The sequence below is a fragment of the Petaurus breviceps genome, unplaced genomic scaffold (assembly GCF_028583685.1).
Source record: "Petaurus breviceps papuanus isolate PSGF00001 unplaced genomic scaffold, PetGlider_PUasm1.0 180, whole genome shotgun sequence".
NCBI classification, from domain to species: domain Eukaryota; kingdom Metazoa; phylum Chordata; class Mammalia; order Diprotodontia; family Petauridae; genus Petaurus; species Petaurus breviceps.
In genome coordinates, this window is record NW_027185782.1 from 6667141 (window position 1) to 6685635 (window position 18495).

Consider the following 18495-nt stretch of genomic DNA (forward strand, 5'->3'; position numbering starts at 1 on the left):
TCTCTCTCTCTCTCTCTCTCTCTGTCTCTCTGTCTCTCTCTCCCCGTGTCTCTCTCTCTCTGTCTCTCCCTACATGAAGAATGCACTTACTTCTCTCTAGAGCACCTAATCTTTCTCTCTTCTGGGAAGTCTCTAGGAAATAATCTGAATCATCGACACATAGAGCTTCCTAGAATTTCTTTCCAAAATATCTCATGCCATAAATTACAACAATTCTCGCGCCTGCAAAGCAATGCTATAGTTGAAATTTTGATACATCTTTTCCATTTTACATCTGTTTTCCTCCCATTTTCATTTTTAACTCTTCTTGGGATGCTCTGTCTTAATGGACTCAATTACTTTTCAGCACACTTGTCTTGTTGCCCCATACAACACAAACACTACTTTTTGATGTTTTGTGAAGCAATATTGCTAATAATCTTCCACCATCTTTCTCTGTAAAGTTTAGCTAATGAATTAATAATCTAAAATGCTCTTGCCTTTGACTGTCTTATCTCTGGCAAGGGGTTAAATATTTGGTAATTAAAGTGGTTTCTGGAGTCTGTGTACCTTCTTGTTGTGGTGATTGCTTTATATAAGTTAAGTTGCCATAGTAAATGATGACAGTCCATGTATGGTTGTCTGTTTTTTACTTTTTTTGGTCAGCCACTTTTTAAAAGAGATGATAATTTTGTTGTATATTAGAAAGGAATAGCAAATTGTACATAGCAGATTTGCAGTTTCATGTGCAATCATCTTTTTCTTATTGTATTGTGTCATGGAAATGCTGTTTTTTATTCCATAAATTAAAAATAAAATTTAATAATGATTCAAAAAAATAAGTTTGGAGTTGTTTTAATTGCTTGCTACGTAATTTTCTCACTTTCAGCCTTTATTCCAATTTAGTGTTGATTTTGATCACTGTCTGTGAAGTTAGTGGCCTGACTGTACACAGACGATTTGGAAATGACTGTGCAATGAAGTTGGTAACTAGTCATTTCCTGTCTGTTAAGATACAATCAGTTTCATTTGGGGGGCGGGAGGGGGGAGATTATTTGTTGCTCTCCATGTCCAGGGTCTTTTAACTCTCTTGAAGAAAGTATTCCTGCTTTAGAGCTGTGAGGCTTCTGTTCAGACTACAAGCCTTCAGCATCTCTTGTTTTTTATTCTTGAGTTACATTTTCTAACATATTTTTCATCATCCTCCCTGATGCACATCTTTGTATTAAGGTCACTGAGTCTGTTGACTTAATTTGGAAAACCTCATTCAATTCTTTATTTAATTTATCAGCTCAATCATCCTCTGCAATGCATAGTGGCAAACACAAGATGGTTATCTTTGGGTGGTGGTCTTTTTGCTCATGTAGTACTGTAATCTGAGATAACCGTGGGCCTCATGAGGTGATATTTCTCACCACTTTTGGACACATGATAAAACCAGCTCCTTTACTTGCTTCTTCAAGAGAGCCATGTTTTATTTAATGACAACCTCCTTATCCCTTCTGGGTTCATTTATAGTGAGAGTTTCTGTATGATTCTATTCCTCTGGTAGTATGCCCACTTGACCACTGGACAAAATTCTCATACATAGGTATCTTTGCAAGCAGAGACAGAGACTGAGACAGTTGCTATACTTAGAACAGAGGTATTGCTAAAGATGCTTTTCATAGGCAATGGTGATCTAGGGATCTATGACAATCATAATCTGTCTTCCATACCATGATGGAGGTTGCCCTGGTCACGAAGAAGAGTTAATTGACTCTACAATTTTTTCCTGACTCCTACTCCCTTTGTGACCCCTGGAGCAGAAAAACTGAGAGTCATAGTGGATTCCACAGATGGGTGGTGGGGATCAGGGGTAAGGGTTGAGGGAGATAGTACATAGGGATTGGAGTGAGCCAACAAAGAGCCTGGCATTGATGGTCAGAGGTGTCATGGCAATTCAGACCCCATTCCTGGCACTTCCTCTCTCCCTTCCCCAAGAGTTATCAGCTGGGTCATAGAGCTGGCATCCCAGGTTGGGCTGTAGCACTTATGGATCACAGGGGTGCTATCAGGTGACAAGGGATACTGAATAGAGATGATAGTGCTAGTTGACTCTAGGAGGTGCTGGGTTAAAGAACACCAGTTTGGGTGGAATAGTCTTACTGTATGAAAAAGTGTAAAGAGTGCTAAACTTGGAGTCAAGACAGACCTTCATTCAGATCTCATCTGCAGAATTCAATGGCTTCCTAACTATGGTCAAGTAACTTAATTACTCTGAGCATCAGCTTCCTAATTTCTGAAATAGAAATGCTAATAATTGTAGTATCCGCATTGAAGGGTTGTGAGGAACAAATGAGATGATGTAAAAAAGTGCTTTGTTAATTTTAAGGCATATATCAAGCTTTTCTTTAATTGATGGGTAAATTGTAAATTAGTGTTTTAAGTCTAATGGGGATTTGATGCATATGTAAAGGCCATCAGTTTTCTGAGATGACTTTTCCACATGGAGAATCTAGGGAATGTCCTTCCAGGAGAGTTGTGGTGACGTGTAATCAACGTGTGTAATGGCCTTGTAATGGATGTGTAATGACCTTGGAGAGACTTTGGAGCATGTGCAGACTTTCTGTAATTGGTTCTGGTTGACCAACTACATGGTGAATAGGAGGCTCTTTGATTGGCTGTGGAGATATTAAAGAGTACACTAGGTGTTTCTGCTCCTTTCTCTTGGCTGGACTTCTGTTCTCTAACTACCTTGCTGACCACACTGAGACACAAGGCTATAAGGGGAGAGGCCTTGGGTCCTCTCTCTTGGAGGCTGACACATGACTGTGAATTTGGCCCCTAATCCTTTGCTTGCTTAGGTGGCCAAGGGCTCGGGCACCCTCTTTTTCCAGGGCAATGTGGCCTGGAGGGGAGTACAGTCCTTAAAGCCCCTTACTGTATAGTCTCACTGGACACTGTGAGTGAGTCACCAGATCATCTCAGACTATAAAGAGAGGCACATAGCCAGTGGAAAACAAAATTCCTCCCAACCACGTGGTAGATCAACTGGAACCAGTTACAGAATATCCATGTATACACCTCCCTCACATGCTGTCATGATTCAGCTGGAAGCCTAGTATCTTCCATATGGAGAGGTCATCTTAGCAGGCTGATAGGGTCTGCACATGTACTAGATCCATGTTACATAAAGGTGGGGTGGAGGGGAGGGGGAGGAAGGGGGGGAGAAAGAAGGAAATTATCACTCTATGGTGACCATATAGGCCAACCTCATGGCCACAGCACAATTCACTAGAGCCACTCACTCTGTCCCCAGACATGACTATGGAAGTACGTGGCATTCATGGCACCTTGGTCCTGTATTGGCGATTTAGTAGGTGGATTTCTGGATTGAGTCCCACTAGGATACTTCTTACTGTGTTTCCCCAATAATAAGACACTGTCTTATTATTTTTTTTGGACAGAAAAACACCAGAGGGCTTATTTTCAGGGGAGGGCTTATTTTAATGAACATTGACAGCAATTTTAATAAATAGGTAAATGTGAACAAAAAAAATGTACCTTTATTCAATAATGAATTCAATAAAGAACAGGATGAGGCGCTCACTGCTGCAGCTCTGATTGGATGCAGCTCGGAGCGCCGCGAGTGTTTGGGGGGGGCGGGGGGACAGTGCATACAGAGGGTACTGTAATGTAGCAGGGGATCACCTTCACTACAGTAGCAATCTCAATAGGGCTTATTTTAGAGGAATCTTACACAGTTAGGGGAGGGCTTATTTTCGGGATAGGTCTTATCGGGGAAACACGGTAGCTGTGAGACCATGGATAAATCACCACCTCAGTTGTGTCAGGGTCTCAGATTCCTTATATGTAAAATGAGGATAATACCTGTAGTACCTATCTCATAGGGTTTTTGTAAAGCTCAGATGAGATCATATATGTGAATTGCCCCGAAAAATCCAGATATAAATCTCAGTGTTGTCATATGCTTTCTCTATTTCTCATCTGGCTAGACTCCTTTGGGATACCTCTGACTTCTCCACTATGCTTCAGGAAGCTGATTATTGGGATGGGTCCAGCAAGATCCCATCTGCCTTCCTACTCCCCCTCATCCCCACTGACCCCTCTAATTCGAGACAGGGCCATTCACTCCCAAACCTTCATTTAAGGAGGGGGTTTCACCTGGAACATCTCATTTCTCACCTGGCTATGCTACTTTGGGAATTTTTTGACTTTTTCATCACTCCCCAGCTTGGGATACCTGCCCCAGACACATCTCTACCCCGACCTCCCTCCCCACCCCCCCCCACTTTTTAGCTTATGTGTGTTGTATTCTTCCCCGAGATAATAGACTGGGGGATTGTCTTGCTTTTTTGTATTTGTTTTCCCAGCATTTAGCACAAGGTAGTCATTTAATATTTATTGACTGATGATTGATGACTATTGTGTCCTCACCCTGATCCCCAGGAAACATATTCAGACACTTAAGTACCTTCTTAAGAATAAGTATGGACATACTTAAGTATCTGTAAATAGGAATAATCTCCGGATGTAGCCACTTGGGGGGACCTTAGAGCACAGAATCTGAGCAGTGAGAGATCTTAGAATACTGCATATTTGAGCTGGAAGGGACCCGAGAACAGCATAGAAATGTCCTGACTTACGAAGGACTCCGAGAAATCACCAGATACAACTGGTATAATTCTGTCCAGCCTCCGCCGCCCCCCACACCCTTATTAGACATACAAGGAAGCATAGACCCCAGAGGAAAGGAAATGACTCATCCAAGGTCATAAAGAAAATTAGAGACGGCTAGAAATATAAGTCAAGCTTTGATTCCTGCGCTAGTGGTCTGAGAATACCCTGCCGTACACTTAGGCACAGTTTCCCTCTCTGCAGTCTACTTATTTGGGAGGAGACGGATAGGTTCCTCTTCTTTAAACTTTCTTCTTCACCTCCTAGAAAAGACGGACAACACTCAGCGAAGGAAGGTCCCAGGGCTCTGGGGGCTTCGGAGGGGTGCTGGGTGGGCGTGGGGAGGAGACAAAAATCTACATATCTCCTACCCTGCCAAGGACTGGACCTGTGACTTCCGCCTGAGGTAGGGAGGAGGAAAGGCGGGAGATAGCTGCTTTAAGTACCGGAATGGGACCAAGATTAGGGTGCAGGGAATAAAGTTGAAACTAGCTCTGGGGCTGGAGTGAGGGGCAAGGATTGGGAAGCGGTCTGGAACGAGGTTCAGACTGGGAGAAGAAACAGGGTCTTGGTAGGAGCCAGAGAGTCAGTGACTAGGTCGGGACAGTCTGGGCCGAATAGCATTGCGGGTGGAGTCAGGGGCCATAGGGCAGCGGTCTAAGACGAAGTTTAGGGAGACCAGCGTCTCGGTAATAGCCAGAAGGTAGGGTACAGGCAGTGACCAGCTGGGCGGAGTCAGGGCGGAATAGGGCTGCGGGGTGGAGTTCGGACCTCGGGAAAAGAAATAAAATGGATATGGCGCAGTGAGGGCTAGGACTGGGGGTGGAGCCTGGAATTCAACGGTTGCGGTCCGGGAAAGGGCCGGGGTTGGGGGCGCGGGGCGCTCACCCTGAAGTGCGGCCACGTGCTGATGTGTCGGTAGAGGGCGTCCCCTGGGCAGTCAGTGTGGACGAGCTGCCGGTGGCCTTGAATAGTATAGTCCGGCCGCAGGTGACCGGCGCGCACGGCGCAGCGTGGGAGGGTGTCGCGCACGGCCCTCAAGGCGTGGGCCGTGGGCAGTGTGGCTGTGTAGTTGCCGATGATGGAGACGCCGAAGCCCAGGAAGTTGTGACCGAGGGTGTGGGCCCCCACCCAGTGCCAGCCCCGACCCTCGTACACGTAGCCGTCCGTGCCCACCACGAAGCTGCCGGGGTGCAGGTGAGGGAGGGTGAGGGCGGGCACCGGGCACAGCCTGTGCCTGGTACCGCCCTCCGTCTCTGCCCTTTACTGGTTCAGATTCTTCCCCATCAGGGAAGAGGCTCAGATGGCATCTTAACAGGCAGGCATCCTTTCTCTATCTCCCTGACCAGGGGTGATCTAGACTCCCCTGGAATTCTTGTAGTGATGAACAGATCATTCCCTATGGAGGCTGTCCATTCTACTTCGGACCGTTCTGACCTGAAAACCGCCTCCCTTTAACACCCATAGGTCCCACTTTCTTCCTTTAAGCCGCATAGAACAAGATTGCCCTGTCCTCCCCTTGACAGCTTCTGGGCTATTTGAAAACAGGGAACATATACCCCCTGACTCTTTTCTTCTAAATATCACCCTGCCTCCTCTTATGGTAGACTTTCAACTGCCCTCCCTGTTGTGGCTGCTCTGCTTGTCATAGGATTTGGAACTGGAAGAGATCTTGAGGGTCATCATCCTAATTCAACCCCCTTGTCTGTAAAAGGAGGGTCAGAGAGGTTAAGTGATTTACCCAAGGTCACTAAATCAGAAGTGTCAGAACTAGGATTCCTACCTAGGGCCTCTGATCCCATTAAAAGATTCTGCTGCTCCCATCCTTAAAATATGGTGCCCAGAAAACAGATCTTCATCCAGGAGGGATGTGACCAGCCCACAGCTGTTCAGTCACCCTCCATATAAATACATATGTGTCCATATATACATTATATATCTCCTAATAGAATGTAAAATCCTTGAGGACAAGGACTCTTTCATCATTACCTTTTTATCCCCAGCACCTAAGCCATTGCCTGGCAAATGCCAAGCACTTAAATGCTTGTTGCTTAATAAATGCAGGGGGGTCACCATCTTCCTCGTTTGGATGCCAGGCTTTATGTAGCCCACCATTATCTCAGCCTCACTGAAGCTTCCATCCCCTCTGCCCTCCCTCCCTTTTTACCTCCCCTTTCCCACCTATAGCCGATGTCATCCCAGCCTCGGGTGTCCTGGTGGAAGCGTTGCATGCTTCGCATGTCAGCAGCACACTGGGAGAAGCTGGTGCATGGTTGGTGGGGTTCATAGGTATGGTGCACATAGAGGAAGCCCAAGGGGAGGTTCAGCATCCTGGGACTCCCTCGGTAAGGAGCTGCTTCCCAGCGGCAGCGGGGTAAGATGGCTGGACATCCTGGGTGACAGATGAGATGTCAGTATGTTTCTGACGGTGAAGGGGGAAATGAGGGGAGAGGTGGTGTCTCATCTATGATAAGTGTCCCAAAACTTCACAGTAATTCATCAGAGGGAGTCACACACACATACCAGCCCTGGCAGAGCCCCCTTCTGCCTCAGAATTTGGGGCAAGGTCATCTGAGGCTAGTGGCCCAGTAGAGCCAGGATCCCCTGGCAGCCTAGGCCTCTTAAGGCTTAGATGGATGGATCACTCACCCTCAGGGCAGGGTTGACCAGAAAACCTAGAGCCTAGTACTTTGTGATTGCTGCCTCTCACTTTAGTCCAACCCCTGTCTCATTGCCCAAAGATTTCTCTGTCCTGACCCAGCCTCTTTGTTCTCACTGACTTTGCTCAGGTGAAGAATCTTTGCCTTCTTTTATGCTTGCATCTTTTTCTGGCCCTACCTTACTTGTCTAGGCCCTAGTTTAGGTCTTCTAGAATTGATCTAGAACATAGGATGTCAGAATGGATGAAGAGTTCAGAATACCTGTGTCAGCGTCGAAAAGGGACTTTACAAGAGAATGCATGAGATGGAGGGGACTTTAGGAAACAGAATCATAGGTTTTAGCTGGAATGGACCAAGGTGTCTTCTAGTCTATTTTTATAGCCTACTTGGGACTTGAAGAGTTTAAGTGATTTGTTTAAGAATACCCAGATAGCAGAATCAGGCTTTGAACCCAGGGCTTCCTACTCTAAATCTAGCTCATTTCAAGCAGACCACAGGATGATAGAGCCAGATGGACCTTGAAATTTAGGCTAGTGAGGCCCAAATGACCAAGGGCAGCCCTGCCTTTCTCAAAACATCCAGGCTGGAATGAGTCTTCCACATCTGAAAACAAGGCTAGTTCCAGAAATTCCAGGTCTGACCTATTGTAACCTCAATCTATCTGGGAGAGCTCCCAGAATATACCTTGGTTAATCCCAGTGGAAACCACTCCCTTCCCCACCCCCTTCCTCCTTCCTTCTCACTCTCCCCTCCCCCGAAAAGGCAGGAAGTGATTAAGTCTAACAGCTGGGGTATCTCCTACTCTAAAGGCCCCTTTGATTGCTTAACAATAGTTCCTGGTGTGTGTGTGTGTACGTGTGAAAACAGATTCCACCTCACCCAGGAAGGCTTCTGTGAACTCCTTGGCAGCTTGGGTAGCAACTTCAGCCAGCTGGGCTTGGGATAGATTTGCCAGCTGGGGATGAAAGGGCTCTAACTCTCGTATCCAGAGCAAAGAGCCCCATACCTGCTGGGCTAGGGTCTCCTGTGAAGTCAGCTTAGCACCGTTGTCCCTGCGGAAGTTGCTCCGAAATTGGGGGTCCCCACCCACCCCTCCTCCATAGTACTGGGTCAGTAGGTGACTGAGTGGTGGGCGGGGCTTGGGGTTCCTGCTCAGGTAGTCCCCTAGCAGGGCCCCATCCAGTGCCCCATTGAGGAAGGCTACAGTGAGGGCAGAGGAGGCCTCAGAGCCCAACAGGGAGAAGGACTTGGGGGCCGAGATTTGGTCCCAACAGCCATCAGGGCCGAGGCCTTTGGCAGGATGAGCCCCAGGGCCTGGGAGGAAGGCTATTCCTAATGCTCTGGCCAGAGTGACAGCTAGGAGGCTATCCACACTAGTTGGGGAGTTAGCATGGACAGTTGGGAAGATAGGGCGGTCCAGGGAACTGTCTCCAACATCTTGTGGGGTTGTGCTGACTTGAGGGGCCACTGTAAGCGCTTCTTCCTCCTGAGCGGCTCCGACTTCAGAAGGGGAAGCTCTGAACTCCAGGGGAATGGCCATAGACCTCTGACCGTGGAGCCCAATCTGGAGCCCTGCCAGAAGGGGCTCCACAGCCACTGTGGAGCCATCTGGTGCTAGTACCACCCCATGCTCTTGCCCAGAGTCCACTCGGTGCTGGATTAAGCTAGTGGCTAATTCTCGAAGTTCTGGATCAAGAAGGTCAAGCTTGAGCTCTGTTGGAGATGGGGACCCTGAAAGTAAGAGATGCTGGAAGACATCGATGGGACTCCCAGACATCAAAAGTAGACCAGGGGCTGTGGGATGGAGAACAGATGTTTCTTGCTCTATTTGGGCTAGGATCTGGATAACCGAGTCTATATGCAAAGGCAGGGATGCTGTAAAGAAAGAGGAAGATGATGGCTTAGAGGCTGGCTTGCAGCCTCCAAATTCTGTCCTCTCCTCTTTGCCTCATTCTGTTGGACTTGGTTGAATTTTTTATCCAAATAATTGGGGAATACTCTTACTAATTCCCATGTCAGGATCTAGGCTTCTCTAGAAGGTATAGGATATTGGAGCTGGACGGGGCCTTGTAGATTATTCACTCCCACCCCTTTATGCAAGAACTAAAGGGCATTTTAGGTCACAGATTTTAAGATACTTTTTCAGATGAGAACACTGAGGGCCAGAGAAGAAAAGTGACTTTCTCAAGGTCACACAATAAATCAGTGGCAGAGCTGATCTATTATACCATAATCTTTGCCTTTTCCCCACTTCTCTCCTTCCCTCTATATACCTCAACCCCTAATTCACCTTTTCTTTTTTTTTTTTAAGCAATTGGTTATTTCTGGGTGTGGTGCTGAGTATCTGAGCCTGGATTTGATCCAGGTCATCCCGACACTGGAGCTGGTGCTCTTACTCAATGAGCCACTTGGCCGCCCCTAATTCACCTCTTTTCCCCAAACCTAGACATACTAACTCTTAGGGACCCCATACCCTCTATTTTGTACCCCTAATGTTAACCCCAAATCCCCATCACTCTGGGACTTACATTCCTAGTGTTGACCACAAATCACTATCTCTCTGGGCCTTACTTTCCTCTAGAACCACAGGGAGATGGCTGTCACATGCCCCAACCCTAGCCCTCTAGACAGACCATAGGAGTCTCCCCGAGCACACCTGCCCTGAATTCAGGCCACAGCAGGACATCCAGCATGATGAAAAGGCATCTCCACAGCAACATTGCAGAGCCCCAGCCAAGGCACTCCTCAGGGAAGAGGCTGCAAGAATCAAGACAATTAAAGGTGAAGTCCAGGGGTTTGATGCTGAACCTGGTAGGAGGATTTGGGTGGTAGGGGGTGGGAAGCCTCTATCCCCTTCAAGTTCCCTGACTCCAGGTTGTCCCATCTGGGACCTCTATATCTTGGTTCCATGTCATCTCCAACCAGAAGAGGCAGGGAGGACACCAGGGAGAGGAAGCCAACTCCAAGGCCATGTAGTTCCAATCTAGAGAGGACAGAGTCCTTAATCACCTTATTCAGCCTCCTCCTTCTCTCCTGGTGTAGAATGGGTTAGACAGAGCAGTATGTGTTCGTAGGGGCTTATATATTGCATCTCCTCCTCTTCCCGGGATAGGAGTAAGTTCATGTCCTGATACCAAGACACCTTTTGCCATTGGCTTCCAGAGGAGGCATGGTGGAGCCTGGTTACACCTTATGGAGGACCCCCATTTTCCCTTCACTCCCCATCCTCTCCTCTCTGCTCCTCCTGGCCTTCTCAGTCATGCCCTGCTCTGCCAGGCATAGTTCATGGACTTGTTGAAGGCATAGGGAGGGGTTCTATCATCTCTCCTCTCCTTTCAGTAGTCCTACCTGAACAGGGTGGGACCTGGATGAAGAAACATTGGTTTTTCATACTTAATTGGGAACCCTGTGTGAATCCCTTTCCTTCACCTGCCTCTCAACCCCTCCCACATAGATGAACAATTTTGGTGAGATTAATTCTGTAGTCTTTTGTCTCCTCCCTTCTCCTATCGTGCCTAGGAGAGTGCCCTTTCTTCACATGGTCTCAGAGCTTCTTATGGACATGACCTCCTCCCTCTCCAGTTCTGGACAATAAAGATCCAATACGACTTTCCCCATTTGCCAGAGGGGGTAAACAGAGGCCAAAACAAGGGGATAGCCTATCATTGCTAGTGTTCCTTCTGCTTGTGGATAAAATTTATCAGGCACAGCTAGAGCAGGATATAAGGTTTCTCCCACGTAGCCACATCAGGAATAGCACTGTCACTTATCTGAGGAATCCTAGGTTCCAGCCCTGGTATATACAACTGGAAAGACAGATTGCCTGGGGTGGGGGGAGGGTGGTAGTGTTGTTCCTGTGATTTGGGGAGGTCACCATATACCAGCACCTCCCAGATACTTGGGGGCCAGTTTTCTTGATTGTGAGGGGAGCAGGGTATAACCCAAAGATTTCTCCTACTTTCCTTTTCAGAGACGGAAAGACATCTACCTAGGGAGTTGGAGATTTATCTTGTGACTCCTCTGCCTTTTCAAGGTGCTCCCCATACCTCCAACAACCCCTCCAGATTCTCATCCTCACCTCTTTTGTCGATGGCCACAAATGTTCACTCCAAGAACAGAGATCCGGGCAAGGGACTCAGGTATGCTGGCTCCTGGGTCCCTACTTTCACTCCCCAGTCTTTCACTGTAAAATGAGGTTGGACTAGATCGTCTCTCTTTCAAGTTCTAAAATTTAAGACCCCATGACCAAATATGTTTCAGTAACCCACACTGAGTTCGGAAGAAGAGGTGGACTCACCTAGAGCAAAGTAGAGCCCTTCCTGCATTGGGTTCAGGGATCTGGAGGCTGAATACCCACTGCCAGTCTAGCTGTCTGCCCTTTATCCTCAGTTACAGGCGGGGTAGCAGATTCCCAAGTGGCTGTTACTGTGGTAGATTTCTTCACTTACTGGGATGTTGAGCCTGGGAAGTTCCCATGGTGGCTCAGGAGAGATTAAAACAATGGCAAGGGGAGGGGCAGCACAGCTAGGAAATCCCCTGCTGGGACCAGAGAGGGCTACCCAAGACAGGATAAGGGGAAGTCCATTCAGGACCCCTGTATGTATTCTCTGGCTTTGTATCTAAGTGGGAAAGAACTTTATCATCAACAGTTGTCCAAAAGTAGGAATGGCCTGCCTCCTGAGGGACTTCTAGACTCCTCCTCATTAAAGGTCTTCCAGCAGAAACTGGATGGCCACTTGGCAGGTACACTATAGAGAAAGAATGGCTGTCCAGGTACCTATTAGACTAGGTCATCATTGATGGCCCTTTTTAATTCAGAAACACTGTGACCTGATGATTCTTTAGCTATGAGTACTTAGGCCAACTAGTTCCTAAATGGCACCAGGGTGATATGGAGGACAGAATTTGGTTTAGGATAACAATAGTTGACATTTATATTGACTTTATGATTTCCAAAGTGATTTCTATCTATAATATCATTTAATCTTTACAACAGCTCTTATGAAGCCCATTGATTGATGATTTCATTGTTCTGGGAAACTCCTGAATATGTTCTAGAGCTATTTGGATATCACCAATTATAAATATATAATTAATAGTCTTGAGAGGAAAAGGGACTTGCCCATGTTACTTAGAATACCAGTTCAGTTGTATGTGTCAGAGGCAAGGCTTGGATCCAGGTCTTTGTAGGTAGTCTTCCCAACGCCCCATACTTCTTCTACAGGTAGGTACTACTCTTTTGCAGATGAGGATACAGAGGGTTAGAGAAGTGAGGAGACTTATCTAAGGTCACACAGCTAGCTAGTAAGTGGTGGGGGCAGGATTTTAAACAATGTCCTTGCTGACTCAAAAGTTGGGGACTCTTTCCATTCAACCATATTGCTTTTCTGCAGTCTGGCATGAAAGACAGAATTTTGTTTGGGATTTGGTTTAGAATTAAGGTGAAAGTCACTGCCCGTATTGAAATCACAGTCAAATTTCTTAGATTCAGATTAGGTTTAAGGTTTGGGTTACTGTTAGGATTAGAATTTGGGCAAAGATCAGGACCTGAGTTAGAGAGGTGTTTAGCTAGTTTAATGTTAGGACTGGGATTATGGTTAGAACTGGGACAGGATTAGTGCTAGAAATACATTCATTTATTCAAGTTTTTCTGAGCTTGTTTTGTGTAAAGTACTGTCCTGAGTGCCTTGACCTTCTGTTGTTTTCATCTTGCTCATCCCTAAGTAACTCCTTCTGTCAATGGAATGTGATAGAAAGAACTTTGGGGAGAGAGTCAGAAGACCTGGTGTGAGTCTTGACCCTTCCACTCCTTCACTGTGTGACCTTGGGTAAACCATTTAACTCCTTTTGGGCTGTTTTCTCATCTTTTAGATGAGATGCTTAGACTGTATCTCTGTAGTCTAAACAGCTTTAAATCTCTACTCCTTTGTCAGAGCTTTTGAGCACTTCAAAAAGAAAACACACAGACCTGTTTATGGGGGTTAACCCTTACAGGGTCCTCTTTGTTGCAAACTATAAGTATATAGGGGTGAGGGCATACAGAGTTGAGGGACAGACACAAGGCTCTGTGAGGGGAATAACTCCAGGATACCGCTCCAGGCTTCTCTATGAGTGGGAGAAATTTCATAGTCACTCCCAGTGGAAGGCAATGTGGGTCCCAAGAACAGTCCTCCTCTACCTTCCACACTGGGTTGCTGGTAGAAGGGGTCTAAAATATGCAAAGACTGATGCCCCTGGGGGAAGGTGGTGCCAAGGTGACAGGACTGTGAGAGTGGCAGCCTGGTAGCTGGGGAGGGTGTAGGATGGTCGATACCGCATGGCTTGGGATGAGCTGGAGGGTGGCTCAGAGTGTGATCTCTGGTGTCTTGCCTTAGTGACAAGCATGACAGAAATCTTTTTATTCTTCTTCCATTAACTTCCTTTCACATTCCCTAAAGATCACTTGATCCTACCAACCCGTCCAAACTCTCCTTTCTTCTCAAATCCTCAACGTTGCTGAGAAGATGACTTTGACTCTTATTTCGATGAGAGGATCGGTGCCATTTCTTATGAACTCCCTTGTTCTCTGCCCTTCCTTCCAGTCTCAGAGGATGAAGCGGTTCTTCTCCTTGTCAAAGCTAATTTCTCCATTTGTGCTATCGGTCCCATCCCTACTCTCCTTTTTTGGGACCTCAATCTTTCCCTCTCTACTGGCTTCTTTCCTGCTGCCTGCAAGCATGATTAGGTTTCCTATATGCTAAAAAAACACCCCAAAAAGTCTTTACTCTGCCTTGCCATTCCTTCAAACTATCATTTTATCTTTCTTCTCCCATTTATTGGCAAACATCTAGAGAGAGGAGTGCACTTTGATTTCTTCACCACGTTCATTTAGTCAATAAATATTTGAGTGCCAGGTACTAGGCTAAGCTCTGGAGATACAAAGGAAGGTAAAAGACAGTCCCTGACCTTTCAGAGCTCAGCGTCTAATGGGGAAGACAACATACACGCAAACATCTATGTGCAAACAGACTCTATATAGGAGATAAAAGAAGATAATCTACAGAGAGAAGGCATTGGAACAAAGAGGGATGGAGAAGGGCTTCCTGAGATTTCAGCTGGGATTTGAGGGAAACCAGGAGATGTAGATGAGAAGAGAGAGTCTTCCAGGCATGGGGGACAGCAAGGGAAAATGCCTAAATCTGGGTGATGGAGTGTCTTGTTCAAGAACAGCTAGGAGACTGGCTTCACCAACCAACTGAAACTGCTGTCCCCAAGTTCACAATGGACAAATAGATAATATTTTCTCATTCCTATTTTTCTTGACTTTTTTTGACCACACAAAACTGTTGACAACTCCCTCCTCCTGGATGATCTCTCCTCACTTGGCTTTTGTGCTGCCATTATTTCCTGCTTCCCACACTGGTTTAAACACTGTCAGTCAGTCTTCTTAAACAGTGGGTCTTCCTCTTCCTGGGCCCCTGTCTGAAGGTTTACAGAGGCTATCTATCTCTTCTTCTCTGCCTATTCCTTTTTTGTTTGGCATTTCATCCATATGCATACATTAATTTTTATGAGACTTGGCCAAATTACTTAACTTCACTGGGTCTCAGTTTTCTCATCTGAAAAGTGAGGGTTTTGGAACTATCTGGTCTCTGAGGTTCCCTGTAGTTTGGCTTTTGGGCATCAATCATCACCTTTATGATGATGACCCCTAGATCTATTTCTCTAGCTCCAGCTAGATTTATCCAGTCCCCAGATCCACTACCCTGATGTTCTGACCACACCTCAAATTCAACATAGCTAAAACAGAACTCATCTTCTCCCCTAACACACTTGTATCCTCTCCCAATTTCCCCACCATTTTCTTAGTCATCCTTGACTCTTTCCTCTCTTGCCATATCCAATCAGTTGCCAACCCTTTTCTTTTTATCTCTACAATATCTCTTATATCCATAAGTTTATCATAGCTCCACTGTCACCTCCCTATTATAAACCTTCATCACCTGTACCCTGGATTGATATAACACTCTCTTAACTGGCAACTACTGCCTTCATTCTCTCTTATCTACAGTCCACTCTTTCATAGTGTAAAAGTAATGTTAGTGCATGCCATTTCCCACTGAAAGATCTTCAGTGGCTACCTGTGACCAATAGGACAAAATTAAAACTCCTCAGCTTGACATTCAAGGCTCTCCACAATCTGGCTCACTCCTACCTTTCTGTCTCAATTTATACAACTTCCTGTCAAACTATATTCTAATCAAACTGGGCTGGTCACTTCATCTTGTCCTTTCCCACTTCCAACTCTTCACAGAATTGCAGAATTTTAGAGTTAGAAGGGATTGAAGTGACCATCAATTCCAACCCATAGACTGAAGCAAGGAGTAGTAAACTGTGCCCCATGGGCCAAATCTAACCTACCCACTGATTTTGTGTGACCTGTAAGCAGAGAATGGTTTTCACATTTTAAAATAAAGTTTTATTGGAACAAAGTCACCTTCATTTGTTTACACACTATTTATGGTTGCTTTTCTGCCACAATAGCAGAGTTGAATAGTTGTGTAGGACACCATGTGTCTCTCTCATCACTTCACACTGCTGCTCAGTGTACTACAAATCAGTGATGTGGTTTTAACTCAACAACATTTTGAATGCCATGTGCATAGCTATACCATGATTTTTTTTCTTAATTATCAGTTCATACACATCATGTCAAAATAAGAAGAGGGAGGTAAAAGTTTTATTATGATTTTTTTTTTTTTAGTTCAGAGCTGAGATTGAAGTTTTTCTGAATGAGAAGTATTCTCAACCATTGCTATTTGATACTAAGTGGCTTTGGAAATGAACTTTTGCTCAAATTTGATAATGTTTTTAATGAATTCAACCTAAAATTATAAGACAAAATAGAGCATATATGTGAAACATATACTTCCTGTTCTGTTAAAAGTTAAAATAAAAAGGGGTGTCCAGGTAGCACAGTGAGTAAGAGCACCGGCTCCAGTGTCAGGATGACCTGGGGATCAAATCTGGTCTCAGATACTTAGCACCACACCCAGAAATAACTGGCCGTGTAACCTTGAGCAAGTTACTTAACCCCATTGCTTAAAAAAAAAGAGCTAAAATAAAAAGCAAGATCCCCATTCCCACACAAATTTGCAGTGAATAGATTTTTCTGAGCTAAGACTATGGTTTCAGCAGCATTCTTTGGACCTCAGTACATGTAAAAAAGAAATTTCCACATTTCAAAACCCATGCAACTATAAAATTGAGGAGTTTCTACCTAATCTTCAATTGGAAATGATTAATCTGCAATGTAATGACCTGCTAAAAGTAAAATATCAAGAGAATAATATAAAAGAATTCTGTAAATGCTTTCAAAGTAATAAACATGCTCAATTAAAAGCAGATTCTCATGGATTTGTATCAGTATTGGGCAATAACTATCTGTTTGAAAAGACATTTTTTTTTCAAAAATAAAATATGTAAAGTCTTGTTACAGATCATCAATAACTGATGAACATTTGCACTTGTTTTGATGATGTAGAATACTAACTTTGAACTCCAATTAAGCAAAATATTATCCTCTCAAAAAAGAAATCTATTCTTATTAATGGACTTATATTACATAAATTATACTCAATTATTATATTTTGAATTTCATTGATAAAAAAAAAATTCTGGAAATTTGTTTTCTCTCGTGTTTTACAAGTACCTATGTAAAATACTTGATTTGGGTCTTGGTCTGTAAAATCCAAAATATTGACTATCTGGTCTTTTACAGAAAAAGTTTGCCAAGTCCTAGAATCTAGGACCTAGACCAAAGAAATACCAATCATAAAGCCAGAAGTGACCATGCAGATTCTTCTTGAAAGTGTCCAAAGAGGGAGAAACAACCATCTCAAGGCAGCACATCCCACATTAGGATAACTCTCATTGTTAGAAAGTTGTTTTTATTCTTTAATTGATATCTCTGCAACTTTTTTTTTAAATGTTCTAATTTTTATTTTTGAAGCTTTCGTTCTTTTTTTTTTTCTTAAGCAATCGGGGTTAAGTAACTTGCTCAAGGTTACACGGCCAATTATTTCTGGGTGTGGTGCTAAGTATCTGAGCCCGGATTTGATCCCCAGGTCATCCTGACACTGGAGCCCATGATCTTACTTGCTGAGAGCCACCTGGCCACCCCTAAGCAATTGGGGTTAAGTAACTTGCTCAAGGTTACACGGCCAGGTGTTTCTGGGTGGGAGCTAAGTGTCTGAGCCCAGGATTCGATTCCCAGGACATCCTGACACTGGAGCTGGTGTTCTTACTTGCTGTGCTACCTGGCCTCCCCTCTCTGCAACTTTCATTGGTTCTGTCCTTTAACCTCAAACAGAACAAATGTCAATTTTTCTCCATGTCACAACCATTCAAATCCTTGAAGATGGCTCTGCTGTCCCTTCCTTGAGCCTTCTCTCCTTCAGGCTGAACCTTACCCGGTTCTTTTAGCTATGTTGTTGACGCCAGGCCTTTCACCAACCTGGATGCCCTCCTCTGGACAGTCTCTGGTTTATAAATGTCCTTCAGTCACGAGTGCCCCAAACTGAATACAATACTGCATTTGAGATCTAACAAGGGTAGAGAACAATGGGACTATTCCTCTTTCTCCCACCTCAATTCCCAATTCCTGGAAACTATGCTTCTTTATGTAGCCCAACATTTCATTTGTTTTTTTGGCTGCCCTATCACAGTGCCTCAATGGTTCCCAATCACCTTTGGGATCAAATATAAAATCCTCTGTTTTGCATTCAAGGCACTTCATAACTTGACTTCCATAACAACCCCTCACCAACCTCAACAATCTTTCCAGTTTTCTTGCACCTTATACCCTCCCACATCCTCTTTGATCCATGAACAAGACACTTCATCTCTCCACTCCAGGTATTTTCTTTGGCTATTCCCCATGCCTGTAATGCTTTGCCTCCTCATCTCAACCTCCTGGCTTTCCTGGCCTTCCTTCAAGTCCTAGCTAAAATCAAACCTTCCACAGGAAGTCTTTCCCAATCACTTTTAATTCCCTTTGTTGACTATTTCCTTTATATTCTATATATAGTTTGTTTGTACATAACTGTTTGCGCATTGTCTCCTTAAGCTATGAAATCCTTGACGGCAGAACTGCCTGAGGTCTTTTTCTGTATCCCCAGACCTTAACCCATTATAC

The 18495-nt window shown here is 44.9% G+C and overlaps 1 protein-coding gene and 1 long non-coding RNA gene across 6 annotated transcripts in view; one reads left to right on the plus strand and one right to left on the minus strand.

Annotated features, from left to right (window-relative positions):
- Window positions 1-4776: 4776 nt before the first annotated feature.
- Window positions 4777-11643, minus strand: PGLYRP2 (peptidoglycan recognition protein 2). 2 transcript variants are annotated; one of them, XM_069086965.1, is made up of 7 exons: window positions 11617-11643; window positions 11398-11502; window positions 9976-10076; window positions 8199-9194; window positions 6841-7051; window positions 5548-5842; window positions 4777-4922 (listed from the first exon to the last, which is right to left on the minus strand). In XM_069086965.1, exons 3-7 carry the CDS (start codon window positions 10037-10039, stop codon window positions 4902-4904), a joined length of 1587 nt encoding a protein of 528 aa, XP_068943066.1. In that variant the 5' UTR covers window positions 10040-10076; window positions 11398-11502; window positions 11617-11643; the 3' UTR covers window positions 4777-4901. The 2 variants fall into 2 exon arrangements, with proteins under 2 accessions (XP_068943066.1, XP_068943067.1); XM_069086966.1 differs by lacking the exons at window positions 11398-11502; window positions 11617-11643 and adding an exon at window positions 10329-10621.
- LOC138160314 (uncharacterized) overlaps window positions 4934-18495 on the plus strand; it is a 34355-nt gene continuing 20793 nt past the window's right edge. The window contains exons 1-3 of one of the 4 annotated variants that reach the window (XR_011168128.1): window positions 4934-5065; window positions 9901-10100; window positions 11290-11458. This is a non-coding gene — a long non-coding RNA (uncharacterized lncRNA). Of the gene's footprint in view, window positions 5066-5086; window positions 5363-5716; window positions 5857-8887; window positions 9057-9900; window positions 10101-11289; window positions 11459-18495 lie in introns of those variants that run through there. The other 3 variants (XR_011168131.1, XR_011168129.1, XR_011168130.1) reach the window with 3 other exon arrangements.

What these genes read in the sequence shown, in the direction of transcription:
- PGLYRP2 (XM_069086965.1), bottom strand. Translation starts at nt 10,039, where the DNA reads ATGTTGCTGTGGAGATGCCTTTTCATCATGCTGGATGTCCTGCTGTGG. An exon ending in GTTCACAGAAGCCTTCCTGG is followed by an intron (nt 7,052 to 8,198) that starts GTGAGGTGGAAT and finishes TCTGTCACCCAG; the next exon opens with GATGTCCAGCCATCTTACCC. An exon ending in GCACGTGGCCGCACTTCAGG is followed by an intron (nt 4,923 to 5,547) that starts GTGAGCGCCCCG and finishes CGTCTTTTCTAG; the next exon opens with GAGGTGAAGAAGAAAGTTTA.